This window comes from Triplophysa dalaica, chromosome 21 (genome assembly GCF_015846415.1).
Source record: "Triplophysa dalaica isolate WHDGS20190420 chromosome 21, ASM1584641v1, whole genome shotgun sequence".
Classification (NCBI taxonomy): domain Eukaryota; kingdom Metazoa; phylum Chordata; class Actinopteri; order Cypriniformes; family Nemacheilidae; genus Triplophysa; species Triplophysa dalaica.
The window spans coordinates 6,455,907-6,476,439 of record NC_079562.1 but is presented as its reverse complement, the minus strand read 5'-3'; the positions used below and the strand labels follow the sequence as shown (position 1 = coordinate 6,476,439).

The window sequence follows — 20,533 nt, the reverse complement described above, 5'->3', positions numbered from 1 at the left end:
GGTTAACATGCGCTCGTACAGAGGAGCCGTATGTAGCAGGGGACATAATTACTATTGGCACACCAAAGATACAAAGACAAAGTGTGGTTTGTACAGCTCTGTGTGAGAAATGTGGCTCTTGAGTTTTAAACAATGTAAGGGAGGCCGATCAGAGCCGCATGCCATGCAGATTCAGTTCCCTGCAGGTGTTTCTGGCAGTACGGCCCTCAGTTTCTGCCAGGACCGCTACCTCTGCGAGACAGTACGGACCTACACGCTTCACACTGTTAGCCTGTTTGAAACCTCACTTTAGTCGAGACAATGCAACACTAACAAGCAAATATTCCTCTACGTTATACTTTTCAAGTCAATGCTAATGTATTCCTGAATTTTGTTTGCTCTGTTTGCTCATTTATTATGCAGTTGTTAGAGTTAGCACTTGGAACAACAAGATTGTTGTGTTAATAAGGTATCAACAAGGGGACTAAGCAACTTTCTTTCCATTCCAACCCCCTAATAAATACACTGATGGGCAGGACTTCTTCCTATTATCTCTCTAAAATTGTAATGAATAAATAGGGATATTGCGAACTTCATTTCTGGTTTCTAATTAAAACAACACACTCTCTGCCAGTTTGGAATCTTCTTTTCATTTTCGTACCAGCATTAAATTACCAAACATTGTGTTTCTCATCTACCATCTGTGGTATTTGTGAGGGCATGTGGTTTATTAGGTTTTCAAAATGTTTTTATACAATACACAATCGATTGTTTCCATTCACTTGAATCACCATGACGTTATATAGAGAGCATATAGAGCTTCATAGATTTAATTTCCCTGTGTGTCTCATGCTGTTTGAGCACAGTCACTGAAATTGTTATAAAATATCTTAGTCTAAAGCCTTAGGAGTCTGTCACCATCCCTTTGACTGTTCCATAGAATGGCGTAAAAAAGCTATTTTCCACATGGGATATTCTCAATGCAGCAGATTGCCGAATAAGCTAAATTGAATTTGAGAACTTGCCTCAGGACATGACTCATTCTTTCTCAAATTGTCTTTGCTTTACTCAGGAATGTTACAGCCATCCATAAGTTTATGAAGACCTGATTGCCAAATTGTTGCCCTTTTATTAAAGCAGACTCGATTTTTTCCAAGTGCTAAAGTATTTTCTCTTATCTGGCTTTAATAAAGAGTAATGCCATAAGAAGGTTGATTTTCTTGCTCTGAGGTGCTTTGAAGCATTACATCATTGTAAATGACATAATAAAATAACCACAACACCATTTTGTGCCATTAACTGCAGAACAGTTTTCTGACCTTCTTGTGAATCCTTTTCCAAACATTACAAGAGAACATGGGTCAATATGACTTCGGTTGATCATTCATGCGCACATAACTTTTGCCTCTTTATCGCCATCTCAGTTAGAAACATAAACTGCAGATTATCTTAGTTATATATCATTACATCAAATGACGTTGATAAAAAAGGTTGACATCAAAAAAAAGTAATTGCAACCAACGGCTTTCGAAACACTACGGTGGCTGACACAGAACTAAGATGTAAACCATTTTCACTTCTTTGCTGAAGGAGATAATGTATTTGCAAAACGTTCCACCTAGTGCAGTTTGTCCGTTAAGGGCTTCTGTAGAAAGAACATGGCTAATTCCATGTATGGGAACCTGTGATGTATGCAGATAGAAATAGCTCAATCTAAGGTAATAAAAACATACCGCTTCATTATGTAAGGTCTTTATACACCTTTGAAGACATAGTTATGTATGACATTGCATTTCTGTCAACAGATCCTTCCAAAAAATACACACTGTACCTTTATTGGTTGAAATCAAACTTTGATGCCCATTAACTCATAGTTCGATTTTGAGACTATACCCCTGGGTTTCAACAACTGGGTCACATGTGTCCACAATACAGAGACAGGTAAGTTTCTTTCTCCTTACGTTAGAGAACATGACGTCCAGTATCTCCAGACTTATGTTGCAACCCCCTGTGTGACTTTGTTTTCTCATGTAGTTCATTTTAAAAGTACCAATCTTAGTTCACTTTAAGTGAACCAGAAAGGGAACAAGGCGAAAATGACCTCAGTCCTTTTGTAGGTTTGCAGTAATGTGGACTCAAAAGAGAACCCAGTTCTTATTTTGATCCTCTTGAGCACTAAAGTGATCTCAGACCCATACTCAGAGGATGTCTGAATATGGTCTACTTTTGGGGCCTTTTTGGGGTCTGAGATCACTTGGATTGTTCACATATACACAGTGAACTGCTCTGAGAGCGTTTGGAGGGCTCCAACAAACTATCTGTGAAAACACCATATGAGTAGCTCAAGTTTCTTCAGTGTCCAGCTAATGCTCGCTAGCATGAGTCGTAATTAGACTGTCCAGCTTGCTACTCGGTGGGAAACACTGAAACACTGACATTTACTAAGTGTAGATATTTGTAACTCATTAAGTGGCAAGAGGCTATTTATCAGCAGGTCAACACGCTTCCAGTGATGTCTCATTTGCATAAAACATTAAAATAATAATTCATACTTATTTCCATATATTAAGAGACAACAGGGAAAACAAACATACTATCTTAGGAGACAGCGAGAGATAAAAGCAGATCTGCTCTTAAAAATAGCCAGGTTTCAACCAGGTTGCTGGTTTATTTCTCCTTAGATTACCAGAAAAGTAAGCAGTTATTTGACACATCTATAGACTCTGACAGTTTGGCGGGTGGTGGTTAAATAACAGCTTGAGTAACCGAAAGTTGGTTCATACCCAGCAAGGGGCGAGCTATGTTGCTCAAGGGGAATAACCTTTGAATAATCACAATGAATATCAGCTGCTGAGGAAAGTTTCACTTACTGATACGTTTTGAGGTGGAACTCTTTAGGGACTACAATCTTTGATTGAATTCCATTCAGGAAGTCACAATCTGATTTCAGAATGAGTCTCTATTTGGTCCTCAATGTTTTTTTGCCATATTTCTTACAGATTGAACCGAGTTGCTGTCAAAACCTAATGCAGACATTATAAGTGGACCTCGGGGAAAAAATGTTTTGAGAAATGTGTGATATAACACCTTAAAACGACAGCCTGTGATACATCTTCTGTATTTAATTCTCCATACAGGCAACTTGTTTTTTTCCTTAACGCCAAAGGGCCTTTGCCAACAGCTCTGCTTGCTGGAGGGCCTAACTTTGAGCATTATTTAATGCTGTCACTCAACTTGTTTACAGACATTAACATTCCACCCTACACTTGGAATTAATGAGATTGTACCTAGATGTTCTTGCAAAACATCGTGACAGCAGCTACACAGATCCACATTGAGCAAGTTATACAATGACCGGGATACTTCGATTGCTGTTCTAGATAATGCCATTCATGTATGTATATCGCACATGTATTTGCATGCATATACACAGGATCTGACAGAGACCCAAACGTCCCTGTCGCCAAAAATCGAAAACCACGCTGTCGCTTTATTGCAGCAAGCTTTTCCTGACACAACTCGTTGCATCTTTTCTTGCCACTAAAAGGATGCGCTTTGGCAGGTGCCAAGTATCATTTAGCTGATTTAAAAGGGTGATGATGGGCACATTATGCCATTTGTTTATTTGTTTACGGCCAAACACAGCTGAGGCTGGTATTCGAGTTTGGCCCAAGGCTCCGCGGCGCAAAATAACAAATGGGAGTAAAACACATGGTTGGAAGGTCGTGGTAATGATAAAGCGCCGGGCTGCATAAAACTAAGAGCTCAGAACTAATAGAAGAAGTATTTGATTAATTGTCTGAAGTGATGTGTGTTATCGTCACAATGTTTCATCTTTGAGTCTGACCGCAACATGTTACAAACGATCCATTAAAATGACGTACATGTGAGAGGAATCTGACAAAGTGCAGATGGTTTTAAAGGTAGCCATATTTCTGTTGAGTAATTACCTGCCATGAATAGATACAGGTTTGGCAACAATAATTCATGAAGCGCTTTCTGAGTCCTGCCAGGGGTAGCAAACCGAGTACGTAATGTATCACCATCTACCTTTTTAAAACACCACCAACCTGCACTTAAAATAACAGCTCACCATATAGATGCAGATCCAAATCCCGCCATAAGGGCATGCATTTCAGAGCATTAATCACAGAATGAAAACACAGACAATGTGCTTTGTCTTTTCAGTTCGGCAGACCACAGAAACTGTCCAGAGATAACCTCCCTTGTTCCAACAAAAATAAACCTGCTATAATTGTAACTCAGGTGGAGACCTTGTTTCCATTTTGCAGGCGCTACGCTAGGATAGGTTAGCGGAAATGACTCGGGCAATGTCACATTCAGCGGAACAGAGCGAGGGTGTTACGTTACATGGTACAAAGTGTCATTAAAGCAGTTAATTAGTGTTAATTTGTGGTCAATGTGAAGCAAACGTTTAGCAGATGTTATGTCGGAACACTATGAGGTGAATCCACAAAATAGAAATGACATATAAACTCACTGTTTGCATTGTTGCACCAGAGTCACTGATGGAATTATGCAAATGATGTAATGATACATATGTGGCAGCAAAATCTGTGCAAAACAATTTGCATGTTGCAATTTTATAACTTGAAAGCTATAATCAGTATTAAGCTGTAAAGGATGCAGCACACTACTATGATCTCCCTTTTTTCAATATAGACCAGCAAACATGACAATGTTTAAGATAAATCACATTTTTGTAAGGGTCATTCTTGTCTGGGTCAAAATTGACAAAAACACATTAGGATTGGCAGATATGATTTAGCGTCCTTGACTGCATCGCTTTATCCTTTGATTCTTAAAATTACTTCTGGATTGTGGAATTGTTTTTCACAGTGTTGCAGTGATTATTATAAATGCTTTATCCGTGCACACCACTATTTTTCAAAATTCATTTGCACTTGAATTCTTTAATCAAAAACATTGAGCTCCTCTCCCCCTCTCAACAACAACTCTTCACCAGATGACATCATCAACAAAAAAAAGGTAGGACTATACTCACTGTCCAAGGGCCAGGCATTTTTACCCCTCCCCACCAGGCCCAGCTTACAACAAACAAATCTAAAAGGGAAAGACCAAATAAAGCCCCGCCCCACATTTTTTTCCCAGATATACGTCACGATGAGGAAAAGAAGTCAATCTCAACTTCCGTTTCTGTGTAATTTCAACAAAAACAAACCTCAGGAATGACCAACAGCAATATAAAAGCTTGAAAGCATGCAAAGACACATGAAAGTTGTCAAAAAATTCAGGCTTATTCCATCAAATATTCAATATTTCAAACTGATCCTAAAATGCATTTAAAACATTAGTATTGTGTTGTTTAAACATGAACATGAATTCAATTGCAGTATTCAAGATCTGCATCATTTTGATATTTTGACGAGTTTGTCCAATTTTAACTTCCTACAAATAAATGCAAATAAAATACTTTTATTTAAACTTAACTTAAACACATACCTATAAAAAGTAATTTTAGAATTACGAACAGTTCTGGAGTGGTATCTACATTTTTCAAGGCTGTATATATGTAACAATATGAAATCTGGGGCTCTATTAAAATGACAAACATTGCTTTGAATCAAAAACAGTTCGTATTCACATGTGGGTTTATATAATGCATTGCATTTCCGACCATTCCACGAGCAGACACTCAGGGATGGAGTGACATTAAATTACATTCCAACAGAGGTATAAAAAACAAGTGGATATATAATATGTTCTCAAGCAGGCTCATTACAAATCTGTCTCTCCTCACTGCCAGACACAGCCTCAGCATCCAGACGGTACATGGCTTTTCCATTTAGTCAATTAAAAAACACCAGCCTGGTGGGAGAGAGCTGCGCAGGAGCAAACCTGATGGAGTTGTGGGAGGAGGTAAGCCAAATCCAGTGTGAATTCCAGCTCCTCTTCGCTAATTTGTATTCAAACTTTGGGAAAGCTGGCAGAGCGAAAACAAATCCATTAGCCGCACGCCTATGGGCGGCATCCATGAGTCCTTGAACCTGAGTTGCTGTGTGTGTGTGAAGGTTTGTGTGTGTCACCGCCAGGCACCAGCTGCCCTATGAAAGGCTCTTCGGGACAGACTCCAAAAATCCATCCGCCTCACATATTAATTTCAAACCGCTGCCTCTGAAGGTTGGCATATGACATGTGACGTTCACCAAAGCGACACGCGTCCTTTGAGACACAAAATCCAGACTCTGTCGAGCCGTGATGTGATTTGGCACAAACTTTAGGGGACGATAGACTTGGAAGAAATTACGCAGGGTGTGAAGTTTCGCAATTCACATTATGCGTCGACATCACATGCGCATACAGTCGAGGGAAACACAAAGCAAAGCTAAAGCACTCATGCAGATAATACAGTACATTCCCCGACGCTCAAACCCGAAGTTAACATTTGACATACTTTCTATGTGTCGTGCATTTTACATGCTGGCATATGTCTTGGAAGCTGAAAGAAAGAGAGAGCTTTGAACAAGGCTGTATTCGTGTTTTCAATATCTTGCGTCACCACAGAGAGAGGAGGGAATTTGATTTCTCCACCTCATCATCTGCTTCAATCAGCAGCTCTCTTAGAAGGTGATGCTCTTGCTCCATCAGCAAAGGCCAGTGTGAGGAGAGATGCCCAGCCAGTGATGATATCCTGCTAGGAGATGAGGATTTACAAAGGTAGCTGGCGTGAGGGAAAGCGTGTAACCACAACAAAAGACAGCGAAGAAAGAAAATATTTCAACCAAAAAATGGAAAGTCACCAAAGTGCGCCATGTTGGCTAAAGAAACACACAGGTGCCCACACGTGTACTCAATGTCACAGATGTGTTTATTTGTCAAGGGGAAGTGTCTTTTGAAGTCACTCAGTGTTTGAAGATGTAAGCTCAGAGATTTATTAAACAGCTTTCATGAATAACTCTCAATTTGGTAAAGGTCACTGGCTCCAAACACTGCTCGCTCTATACTCAACCTCCGTTCATCTCTTATTGCCGCTTCAGTCAGCTTCTTTTATTCAAAAAGCAACTCAGAACAACTGGTATGATCCAATTTAATTTGCGGGTTTGCAACACAACATACTTTTCAAAGCAGCTTAAAAGATCATCACTCGCTTTAAAAACACGAGGCACGTGCTTCTACTGAAAATCATGAACAACAGAGGGATGTTTATCATTTACATTTACCGTCATGGAGTTTGAGGGTGGCTTTAGCGCTATGCTAGCAGCCAGGCGAAAAGGAAAGCGAATGTTTAAGTTTAATCATTTGCAGCCTGCACAGTCATTAATTACTTAATTTGCAAATTATTTTTGGGGAATTTGTATTACGCTCTTCAGGGCCACCTAAGCTTCATTGTCTTCAAAACTAAAAGGCCACTTTTAGCTGGCATGAATAGTCTACCTTATTGGGGCTACGACTTGCATTCTCATTTCTGATCTTTTGTGACAATGCCCTACCTGCGGTGGATGGATGGAGCTGTAATTTTCGAAAACGTATATTACCCATGTGACTCACAATAATTGTTAAACAATAATGCCAAAGTCTGATCAAGCGCATTAAGTGAATACTATCGGTCACATGCCCTGACCACGCTGGGCATAATTTTCTGAGAAACAACCGGTCCTCCACAGGAACACATTCATACAGGCTGTAATAAACAGCCTTGGGTTCACGCAGGGAAAATAACAGCAGATCCTCTGAATGGCATTGTGTGCTGCACTTCTAATGTAATCTGATAAACAATAGCGCAGCATGGGAAAGCAAACACAGTGTGTCATTCCTCTGGCTCCTCTATACTTAAAATGAGAAGTCAAGAGAACCCTTTCAATACATGGCATAAATGACACGAGGACCAAAGCCAGAAAAGTGCAGTGCTGTTTTGATAAACACATGCACTTTTTGCCCTAAAAGCCCATTTACTGTATAAATGAATGCATGGCTTGTATACAAGCAGTAGTTTTTGCTTGTTAAATGGTTGTACTTGTTGTTGGGGCTATTAAATGTAAACATCGGTTTGAATGGTTTGATTGTATGTTAGCTGGGTATTCTTGTTTAAATAAAACTCATTGAACGGAGCAGTGTAGTGCTGGCAAACGCATATTCTGTGGCCTTACTGAATATTTCATTTTGATTGTCCAATCAGGGATCACGATCTGCATGATGTCTAGTGTTACGGTCCAGTCGACAAAATGTAATAGGGGCACGTAATGCACAGAAGAGCCTTTATATTGGTTTGTAATTAATTATGCATGCGAGCTATGTGCATGTCAGTTTTTAAATACTAATTACAAAAAGGTACAGAAAAGATATTTAATGTTAGAAAAATGCAGCAATCACGCAATTATGGAATAAGCGGGTTAAAGTGCAGGGAGCGCTCCCGTTGACAAAATAAAAGCCCTTCCAGGATGATTAAAAACCCAGAGCTTCTCTAGGGTAATTTTACATCAATTGGTGCCTTAGATGTACATTATCCCTTACATAAAAATTTAGCATCCAGTTCTCTATTGTAATCACACTAATTAATCATTTTCTAATTATAAAAGAAAGAGTTTGACATCAATTTATGTACTATGACGGTCAGGTGGAAAACTGCTTCGTAAAGAGACAGTTCACCTAAAAATGTATAAACATCTTATTCTCTTGTCATTCAAAATCTGTATATTACTCTTTCTTCTGTGTAACACAAAATAAGATAGTTTGAGAAATGTCTCAGTGGTTTTATGTCCTTTCAATGGACAATTTAATAATTTTTGTTAAAAACACAATAAAAAATAAAGTTGCTCAAGATGCCATAGAAGAACCCTGCTTTGACTCAATAGATCCATTAAAACTGGAGAACTTTTCTGTTTTCTGTTTCACAAAAGATTTGTTGTAAAAGGTTAATTTACATCCACCCATTTTTTCAATTATAGTAAAAATAATAATGTTGCTTTTAAACTTCCAGACACAAAACACTGGCTCTTTGAAGACTTAAAAATGAACAGACAAAAAAAGAGAGAGGCAAGTGTTGGTGTGAAAATGCATCGGTAATTTAATGATTGTTTATTTCCCCACAATTATCACCCCTGGGCCTCACCCTCACAGAAAGATGTTAATAATTTAAAATAGTTTATTTTCAAACACATTTTTCTTTTCAATGAAACTCCCACAAAGCTGTTGAGAACACTGCCAAAACGATTCATTCACCATCAAAGGACTATTAGCCGGAGGTTCAACGTCATATCTACAATAAAGTTAAGTTATGTCATGATTTTCAGATGTTGTTCCCAACCATTCATTTCATAATGAAAAGAAGTCTGACACAATAGGTAGGTTCCTATTGGAATGCCAGGACGGATGACCCTTAAAGGTACAGTTTGTAGAAATCGCAGCTAAAGGGCTTACGATCAAAACAACAACAAGACGCTATGTGGAAGCGTGGAATGATGGGATATGTTGTCTCCACCGGTGGTGGTAGCTCTGATACATCAATCAGACTGGAACGAGAAATCTTGTTAGCAGAAGAGGTAAAGTAATAAAGTTTTATAAATTTTGCGTTTCAGGAAATCATTTTATTTCATTATAATGAATTTGACCCGAATAATGTAAGGTCTAAAACTAAATTGTTAGTCATAGATTTTACAGTAATTGTCCAATTAGATAGTGTGACAATGTCAGTTCTAAGTGTTCAAATCAATCATAGTAAAAGTTATTTTGAACGTACCCACATAATTTGCAATAATGCTAGATGAACCGATGGTACAAAGTACTTCCGCATCTGGCTACGACAGTGTCATGCGCTTGCTACGTCAGTAAAGACGCTAACAAAGGGTAACCAGATATGACGCCATTGACAGGCGACTAAACGGCCCCGGTCCTCTGTTTAGAATGGCGATCTACTCAGGATGTAAAAGCTTTTGGAAACATTTGAGATACTGTAAGTACTCAGCTGAAAATATATATAACATTTGCCTAGTGGTTTTTGGATATTTTACTGGAAATTCTTACAAACTGTACCTTTAAGAGGAGATGGGGAACAACAAAGCACATGGAAATAATAAGATGTTCTCAGAGGTTTGATCAAGATAAACGAGACAAAGCTCAAGACCCATGCTAACCTTTATGCCTGAAGGCTGAATATGATGAATCTGGTTAATACGTTGTCACCAAAAGATACTGCCAAGCCTTTGGCGTGGACATCTTTTCTCACAACATGGCCTGGCCCTCAAGGTTGGCCTCTGGGTTCAGACTAAAGGATCACGAGCACCAATTATGATAATGAAATGTCTTTGCAAATAAATAAAATTGAGTTATTTGCCAGCTGGATGGAACTGTAACTTTATAATAAACTGAAACATATTTTTGATCCTTCCTGTTGTTAACAATACAACCAAAAAAGTTAAAATGATTGCTATAAAATGCAATTTGGTTAAATATTAAGTTATTGACACTCCTTTTGGGGTCACAGTATATAATATATTAAACCACCAAAATAAAAAAACATAACATCATAATATTTACATCATATAGGTCCAACTAAGGAATACTCATAATATACAGCTACAGCTTTTGTGATACACATGCCTTAAAGAAATAATAGAGATATATCAAAAAGTTAAACTTACACCCAGTCTGAGCCAAACATAAAGAGCAGAAACCACAAGCACATTCAGGAAACTCTCACAATTGCTCTGCGGCTATCCATCAACCTCCCCCAACACCATCTCAGCTACTCCTGCACCACACCGAGTCTCCAACCACCGTCATATTTGTGCTGCAGGAAGGTGTCATTAATTCCTCCATTTATAAAAGCTGCACAGCTAAATATACACACTGCTTGATTAAAGTTGGGCAACGTAATTGAAGTGAATACCAGTTTATAGGATGAAGAAGTAATTGCTCCCCAAGCACCCTGCGGCTCGTCTTTCTTTCGGCTTTCTCTCGGTCTCTCATTTTTAGAAGGGGTATATAAATCCGGGGCCCTCCTGTCTTGTGAAGGATGTCCTCTCAATTACCACCTTGCACTTTGCAAAGGTTAAAACAAAGGATTTCACGCTTACGTGATGAGAACCTCAATGCACCTGGAATTGACGAGGACGTTTTGGGCAAGACGGGCTAAACGGGTTCACCGCATGAATTTTACATCTTGGTTAGGTCTGCCAACAGGGGCCTTCGCTAAATCTTTACACGAAGTAAGTAATGTCGCCTTGATTGGTAAGAAAAGTTTTCAGCCTGAGTAATTACAGCCTATGAGGGTTTAGGAACAAAGAGAGTAACACATCAATATTGCATAATAACAAACAACACATGGCAGAATAAGGTCATTAAGTTCGCAGACAAATGATCTGGTTCTCATGACATTTATCGCAGGTTCCTTTAGACCAATTCTGCTTATGTCTTGAGGGCTGGAGTTACATTTTTCAGCTGTAGGGGAACTGTCATCCCATGGTGCTCTACTACTGCATGGTGATGCTGTTAAATGTATCAGCAAATGTATCATCTGCACCGGCGTACTTTAACACCCTCCTACACTTCTACACCCCACCAAGAATCCTGCGTTGAGCAAACGAGCTGCGTCTTGTATTCCCCTCTCATAAGGCCAGTTCTGTCGGGAACACTGTCGTCAATTATTTAACGAAAGCATATATTTAGTTTGGCAGAATGAAATTGGCTTGTATGTACATAGCAGGAGCGCAGCACTACATGTCCCCCCACCTGGGGAACCAGAACAATTCCTGATGCGTAACTGGATTAAATTAAAAGATCCGAAGATACAGGCAGATAGGAGGAAATGGGGATGGAGGAAAAAAACACTTACCCTCTCTCTTTCTCTCAACAGGTAGTGGTTTAGCTTTTGCTGAAACTAGTAACTTTGTATTAGCACCTATTGTATTATTGCTTCTGTATGACATATCGCTTATTACTCTCTGAACTCTCTGTAAGTCGTTTTGGATAAATGTGTCTGCTAAATGACTACATGTAAATGTAAGTTTAGTTTAATATGTTCGCTATTTAAACCGTAAAGTTGCCTAATTGATCTCTGCTGGTCAAGTGTCATTCACTTCTGCCTCAGAGGACTTGAGTGCATTACTTTGTATGATATTTGATTGGTTTTAAAAATCGAGCAACAAACAATGAAGTCATCATTATTTGCTACAGTGATTGATAGCAGACCAGATATGGAAAGTATATTCTTGGATACTAGATGTACCATCCTTAAAAAGGCATCACATAAAGGCTCAAGCCTGTGTAATTAAATTATTGAAGATCAAGTAAACTTTACCATCGTAAGATTCTACCAAACAGCAAAATTGAATTATTTTTGTTGGTACAAGAAATAGACTGTACTACAACACAAAGTAACCTAGTCTGCATGGACCCCACAGTAAAATTTTCAAAATGACCGGACCCCTTAAGAGATAAGAATTAATTTAACAATTTTCACATAGGATTAGGTGTGGAAAACATGTCACCACATGTCGCACATGTGATCATATGGGTTTCACACAAAAATGTTTCACATGTTTTTCTATCAGGACATTAAATCATGTGAAGGAAGTATTTTAGAGTGCACAGAAGCAAAAATTTTAATATAAATTATATATATGTGAATATGTAGATTTGCACAATGTAGCCCAGAGCCCAGAAAGATTCTCCAACCGTTTAAATATCTTAATTCCCTGTCCATTAAAAAGTGTTAGCGGACAAAAGAAATTAATTAGGTTTAATTCAGCTGAGCTCTTTCAACTTTAAACCTTCACAGCCACAGGCACTCTACTTTTTTTTCCTGAATATAGCATTTGAATGAACTAATTACTTGCCTAGCTGACTTGCTTCACAGGTTTCTCCAAGGTCATCTAATCTAGAGTTAAATTCTAATTTGTAACACGTGTTGCAGGTAAGCATGACATTTAGCCTCCAGAGAATTACATGAGTGTCAAATTTTCTGATAAATAACTGGCAAGAAATATAAACAATAGAGAGTAAAGTGAGAAACAGTTTGTAAGGCACTGACAGGTGGGCTATCAGTCTGAAATTGAAGTAGCCAAATGTAGTCGTAGATATTTGAACCAGGCTTCAAATAAAATGAGCGAGAGCAAATATCATCATTAATGAAATAAGAGCATCTCTGTTTGCCGATGATAAGACAGTTGATGGTCCGACCGCAGCAAATGACAATACAAACATCAGCAGTGTTGCGCTCTGTGAGGAAAGAAAAGACTATCTCACTATCTTTGGGAACGTACTAATTTCACTTATGTCAAAGAAAATAACAGAAACAGTCAAACTAAAAGATTCCTAAGTAAAAAACTTTTAGAAAAAGCTGCATCTTATTCACTAAGCACAATCCATTTCATTCAGGTGCAACATTTCAATTAAGTCTTTGTATAATCCTTATTCCATCTATGTGAAAGCAACACAGATTAAATTTCTCACAAGCAGGTCCAAAACTGTGGAATGACCTCCCTCTCGGCATTAGATCTTCAAATCCAGGTTAAAAGCACATCTTTTAGAATCGAATAGTTGTTGTGATGAAGTTTTAGCCTATTTTAACTATGTATATGTTGTTATGTGTTCTGTTTTTTTGTGTATGGTCTCTAACTGAGATCTTGTGAAGCACTTTGGGCAACCTGGTGTTGTATTAAACTTAAATTACTAGTCATGAACCAGCAGTTTCTGAAGTTAGACCCTTCTCAGACTTTCAAATTGGTATTGACGCCTGGCCTTAAAAGCAAATGTTTGAAATTCCTGGCAAGGATTTATTCATATTAATAATAATTTATAGGGTCTTTTAAGGTATTAAAATGCTGCATGTGCAAGGCTTCTTATTAATTAACATTTTTCACTCATTTTCTTTCGCGCACTTGTCATGTTTTCTCTCTCGTACACTAGTTGAACTTGCGACACGAATAGGTTTTGAATAATTTGGTTTCAGCTTAGATGGCAACTAGCCAAAATGCTACAGGCTATCCTTCCCCTGTAGAGGTGTAGGGTTTTACAAGTCACACACTCAAATGCTCTCAGACACACAATTTTGCTTTGATTAGTAATCAGAATTTAACATTTTCAAAATATCTCCTTTTGATAAAGCAAAGCCAAGGGGTTCTCACTCTTTTCTGGGTTTGTAACCAAATTTGTAGGAGTTAAAATACTTGGTTGCATGTGGTCTTGCAAACAAGAGTTTCAGAGCCTTTAAGCAAAAAAGTGCTAACAGATGCTACCAGCAGTTCTGAGGCACTTAGGCAGTTTAAATTCTGCATATGTTTGCTCTCCTTCCAAAACCTTGTATGTCCTAAATCACAGTATTTCAGGAAATTGGAAAAAAGCGTATGATTTAATATGATTAAATACTGTGTTATTAAAGTTGACAAGCCCCTTTTAATACCTTTTATTGGTTTTCGATATTTGCAAAACCCAATGACAAACATGAAGGGTAACTAAAATAATGAAATAGGTATAAAAAACTGTATGGAGATACAAGGTTTCAAAAGGACAGGACAATATCCACTTTTAGCAACAGCATTCATCCTTTGTATTCATTGAATTTTAGTTGCAACAAGTGATCAAAATGTATTGCACAGAGGTAACCTATGGCTCCAAAAAGAACACTGATGGAAAGGACCTTTACACATGTGCAAATAGCGGTTCTTTAAAGAACCAAAATTGGTTGTTCTATGGCATCTCTGTGCTCTGAAGAGATATATGAATTGAGTGGATTTTTTAAACACAATAAAATAAATACAAATCTCTCATGAACCCATGTGGATCTCAAGCCATCCTACAAAAGGCCGCAAGTTCGCAACCCAGAGGTTGGAAACTACAGACGTCGTGTAATTCCTTTATAATGGGTTGAGTCCTTTCTATCTCTGAATGGAAGTCAGAGATGCCTTTATTCGCATCAGCCCTTCTGTTTTTTTTTACAGACCTTTATTCAGTGTTATTAGACAGTTGAGGAGCTGTCCAGGATAGAAATATCAGTGTGTGGACCACACACATCCATATTTATTTATTCATTTTAACAATGGGCAGAAAATGATGAGGCTCCTTATTAACAGCAGGCTGCATCCCTATCTGAGTGATGGACAAACAGCAGCATGCACAGGCGCCTGTCATTAGACGAGTCCCAGGCTAATGGCTGTAGGGAGGCGGCTGAGAGGTGTAGAGTGCATGTAAGTGTCTGGAGTCCTCCCTTTAGGCACTGCGGTGTTGTTAAGGCAGCAGATGAAAGGAAACACCTTCAAGCGTCTATCACGATGATGCATTAATAAACATACCCCGTGTGGCTAGTGACATTGAGAATTACTAATAAGCTCAACGGTGCAGTCAACAGGATATCAGACTGAATAAATATTAATATATTGATATTATATGTATATTTTGGTGACAAAAGTCATTATAAAATACAATGCCTAACAGTAGTACATCTTCAATTATGAATGTAAATAAAATGTTTGACTTTTTCTATAAATGCACACTAACTAATCTGTAAAGCATTATATAATTTTTTAATATTTTATAAATGAATGAGTCTAGTCACACTTCACAAAGACGTCCTTAAACTTCATTACTCAAATATTAAAACATCACATAATGCTCTACAGTTTAGTTATTGTGCATACAGTAATTTCCGAAAGAAAAAATATGACATTGGTGCTCTTTGTTCAAAAATATTATTAAAGATGTATTAAAAACAGTCTGTGTTTCATAAATGTGTTTGGATTGTAAACTCAAGCTCAGCTTTGAGAAGAATTTTGGGCGATAGGTAACAAATATGTACAATGGGTACTTAGAAATGGCCCAGGAGAATAGCTACAAAAAATTCCTCCGTAGGATCAACAAAATATTACTAACTGATAAAATTACAGTCTATATATGCTTTATTTCCTGTGAGGTTTTTCTATGCATTTCTTTACATATTTGTATTTGCCAAATCTAATCTGAGGGGACATTTATAGCAAATACTGTACAAAAGAGTCTTATAAATGTTAAGATTAAAAGAAAATGTTTCTTTAAATCTTTAGTTTTACAAGTAACTGTCAAAAAAGGAATAAGGAATAAGGTAAAGGATTGTGGGTCAGCTTCTGGGTGCAAAAACACCTTCAACCACCAACATTTACATCTTATGCATTTCACAGGCGCTTTTATCCAAAGCGACTTACATTATATTGTAATAAACATTGTTTTTTATTTAAAGTATCTGCAATCCCTGTGATCGAACCCATGATTTTGGCATTGCTAGCACCGTGCTCTAACCACTGAGCCACAGGAAAGCTACACTGAGCCACAGGAAAGCTACTGCACATAATGCCAAAAGCTCTGTAACATCAAGCATGTCCATCTAAGACCTAAACAAACCACATACAGCATCATCTCCAGGGCTTGAACTACCATAGACATTAAGACACTGGTCAAACAGCCCTTAATATTCAGAATAGTGATTGAACAATTTGATTTACATGTAAATGAAAACCTTTTATACGTGATTATATCCTTGCTTGTATTTTCTGAAGACTTCACAACAACACACCTTGTCCCAGATATCTGATGGGCATAAGCGAAGCAGGATGGGCTTTGGTAGTGCATAGTGCCTTTATACTTACACATGACTGTTAGAATGACATTCCCCGATGCCAGAACGACCTTCTCCCTCGTTGCTCGGTCATAGATTCCTACATGGCATTCATAAGGTCCGCTGTCAGAGAGCCGAACCTCTGGAAGCCTGGTAAAAACATAGAAGAAAATAAGACAAATTATGCAAACACTTCTTTTAAACATTTCATATATAGTGCACATTTTCCGTAATACATAAACATATAACTGTAATTATTACAGTTGAGTAATGAGTAATACTGTTCTCAATCACGGACAAAATATCTTAAATCCTAAGATTTAAAAAGTCCAGTACTGTTCTGGGTGGAGGCTATATGGTTTCTAAGGTGTGGTATAGTGGTATAGACTGTACGTTGCTATGCAGTTGCTAGGGAGATTACTTGCTGCCCCAATTCTTACAGTCTCTTATATTTATTATGTGAAGTATATTTATTCAAAGTCTACACAAAATGTTTCTTTTTTTTGGTTATAACGTGCAGAAGTTTTAATATTTCATGGTAGGGATGTTTTCACAATCCATAAGACTAAGAATGAACAAATATCATTGTGATACTTGACTTTACAAGCATTAATTTAGTGTTTTAATATCTCACGCACACTATATATGATAAATGATATGTGTGTGTTTAATAAAAACAATTCTTCACACAGTCCATGCTTAATTTTGTAGTCTGCTCACAAGCTATATAACGAATGGAGATCAAAGCAAAACACTTTCAGCTGCAGTTAAACGTGGCAGTTCAGCATCTAGGCTTCTGTAGCTTAAAAAAAGACTGCAATAAAGCTAAAGAAAAAGGTGTTCCGTCATAGTTGTGTGCCAGTCAAACAGAAAGAGAGGGAGAGAGAGAGCCTGCTGAGATGACCATTTTTTTAAGAAAAGAGTTGTCGCTCTCCAGGCCTGGCAAATACCCATAATGCCTCCCTCCATACATCATCTTCTGTTGTCTCTGGAGCTCAACAGAGGGGAGTAGACTGCTGACGTTGACACCCAGATGTTTGTCTCAAAAATAAATACCTGGTCCATAATTGTACTTTTCTCCCTTTAATTTTCTCCCTTTCCTCTTCTCTCAGCATCACCCAAATCGAACAAATTGCAATTACTTAAATTGCTATTTTGTGAATGGAGTACAATGGCTATTCTGAATAGCTAAAAAATGGTTATCAAAATTTGGGCCAAATTCCATCTTGGAATCAACATGATGTCTAACCTTGAGCATAAGACTGAAAAATATTGTTAGGAAAATTTGCTCAAAGGTACAGTTTGTAGAAACAACAATGCTGTAGCTTGATGATGCTGTGAAGGAGCGTGGAATGATGCGATCTGCTGTCTTCAACTCCGCTGATGGCCAACAATCAGACAGACCAGAGAAATCATGTTAGCGGAAGAGGTCAAGTTTTATAAATGTTGCGAATAATTGTTGTCCATAAATAAGGGACTGCTCGAAAAAAGTTAGTGGCTTGCTAGACGCTATACTCTACTTCCGCATTCATCCATGACACTGTTGTCATGCGGCTTCTACATCATAAAAGGTTGTAACAAAGGGTAACGCAGATATGACGCCATTGACAGGTGTCTGCGCAGCCCTGTGTCACTGTTTAGAATGGCGATTTTCCCACGATTTACAAGTTAGAAACATTGGAGATATTGTAAGTACTCAGCTGAACAAAATATATAACACAGGCCAATAGTGGTTTTGGGATATTTTACTGCAAATTTCTTACAAACTGCACCTTTAATATCCATACTTTATAGTTTCCATCCATCCATTTTCTACCGCTTATCCGAACTACCTCGGGTCACGGGGAGCCTGCGCCTATCTCAGGAGTCATCGGGCATCAAGGCAGGATACACCCTGGATGGAGTGCCAACCCATCGCAGGGCACACACACTCACTCATTCACTCACGCACTCACACCTTACGGACAATTTTTCCAGAGATACCAATCAACCTACCATGCATGTCTTTGGACCAGGGGAGGAAACCGGAGTACCCGGAGGAAACCCCCGAGGCACGGGGAGAACATGCAAACTCGACACACACAAGTCGGAGGCGGGAATCGAACCCCCAACCCTGGAGGTGTGAGGCGAACGTGCTAACCACTAAGCCACCGTGCCCCCCTACTTTATAGTTTATAATACATTTCTCTATTTTCATATTGTTTATTTGACCAGTGGCAGAAATAGCTAGTCGATGTTTTCTAATAAGAACTTGCTTTCTGAAGAGTGCACTCTCTAAAAACAAACCTTATTTTCATGCCAACTGTGAGCTTTACATGTAAATTGATCTTGTTTAAAATATGTTACAAAACAAAACTAAAAGATATTGATTAAGAAAACAATCTTTTCACAGAGGAATGGACCCGAAGACCCGTAATGGATCTGAAGAGGCTCGATTGCGGCGGTGCTTTAACATTACTGACGTCTTTTGAGTTCTTGTTTTGAACAACGCGCATGTATTCGCTCTCTGTTTGTTTGTGGATAATTGCTGCTAAGTGTACAAATGAGCCCATGTTCAACATTGTTAATGGTATAATGATATTCTCAAAGTCTCATGAAAAATAAAAATCTTAGTCTATGTCTACGGCATCAGTCAAGCGAGCCTTCAACAATCCCAACGAGGTTTGCATGTGTTTGACGCTGTTCCACACGGTCCTGATGCTTACCTAAAAAAAACAGCAAACAGCTAGACTGACTGAATCCAAGCTCATTTATATTGAATGAGGGCAGCGGTTGAGCTCTCAACATTCCCTTCATGTCTCGCTCCACCTGCCCTGCCGCTGTATTTCCCCCCTGCAACTCACACAATTTACTTAGACTTGATGAGCAGAAACGCAGTTAACGTGTTAATTGCAATGTATTCACCATCATGGCAATACCAGCAGAGCAATGCCTGCAAATAAAACCACTCTACTATTTCTCTTCGCAAATGTCTGTAATTTTAATCTTGTCTATTGGCAGCTTAAAGAGCTTTTATTGTTGTTTTCGCGCATTTTTTTTCTCATTTCCAGGGCTGCTTGACATGCATGGAGGGTGATGATTGGATGAGAGTTTTGGCTCGGGCTCTGCGCTTTGGCATTGGTATCACGTTCCACCCAGCAAGTGTCCTCTCTCTGGATGAGCTTTACTGCCCGGGTCTCTGAATCCCGGCCAGCACATCTCTCACAGTTCCTGTCTCGCTCACCCTCCGAGCTTTGCAACGTTCTGAACCCCCGCCTCTCCTTTTCAACACTCTCTGTTTCACCTTTGTCTCTTACCGCCTTTTCTCCCCCAAACCCTCTGCAAAACGTCTGCGATGTTCCACAAGAGTGTGGCTCACTTCGATATTCAGTTCTTCAAAATAACCTCAATGGGACCAAAACTCCAGCTATACTCCACAACCACTCTCTCGCCCACCCTTTCTATTTTTGTCCCTCTCCCGCACTGTGCCCTAAAATGTAGATGGATTGTTAATCAGAGAGTAATAAAAAGCCGATTAGCACTAAATCATACCGATGCAAGAAAGGATTTGCCTAGCCAGGTCCTGCCACTCTGCTGCATGTGTAAGTGTGTGATCTGGGAAGGACGGAGCGACGGCTGCCAGGAATATAACATTCTGTAATTACAGAAATGTGCCTTAAATTTCCCAGCACAGGCCAGTTCTTACAGGTGCTGTGGGCGTGCGATGTTAGAATGCGTACCAGACTGAATTTATGGTGTTATAATATCTCTATAGATCATTATTTCATGAGTCATCAAACACACGTGTCAGCTGAGGTGGATGGTTTCTTTCACACATAAAATCACTCAAAGGGCATCATTCATGAAAGCTCAATAGATTTCCTGTAAATTGTTGACCAACACATTTTCATATAAATTCCTGAGAAGGGGTATGTATAAATACATGATACAATATACAATTTAAAAATACAAAGAAAGAATTATCTCTTACAGTTATTCAAACATCAAGAA

The 20,533-nt window shown here is 38.6% G+C and overlaps 1 protein-coding gene across 2 annotated transcripts in view; it reads right to left on the bottom strand.

The window, feature by feature from the left end:
* igsf21a (immunoglobin superfamily, member 21a) overlaps nucleotides 1-20,533 on the bottom strand; it is a 224,451-nt gene that overhangs the window by 92,808 nt on the left and 111,110 nt on the right. For both annotated transcript variants that reach the window (XM_056734385.1, XM_056734386.1), the window contains exon 4: nucleotides 16,575-16,693. In XM_056734385.1, coding sequence (XP_056590363.1) covers nucleotides 16,575-16,693 — 119 coding nt within the window. The remainder of the gene's footprint in view (nucleotides 1-16,574; nucleotides 16,694-20,533) is intronic.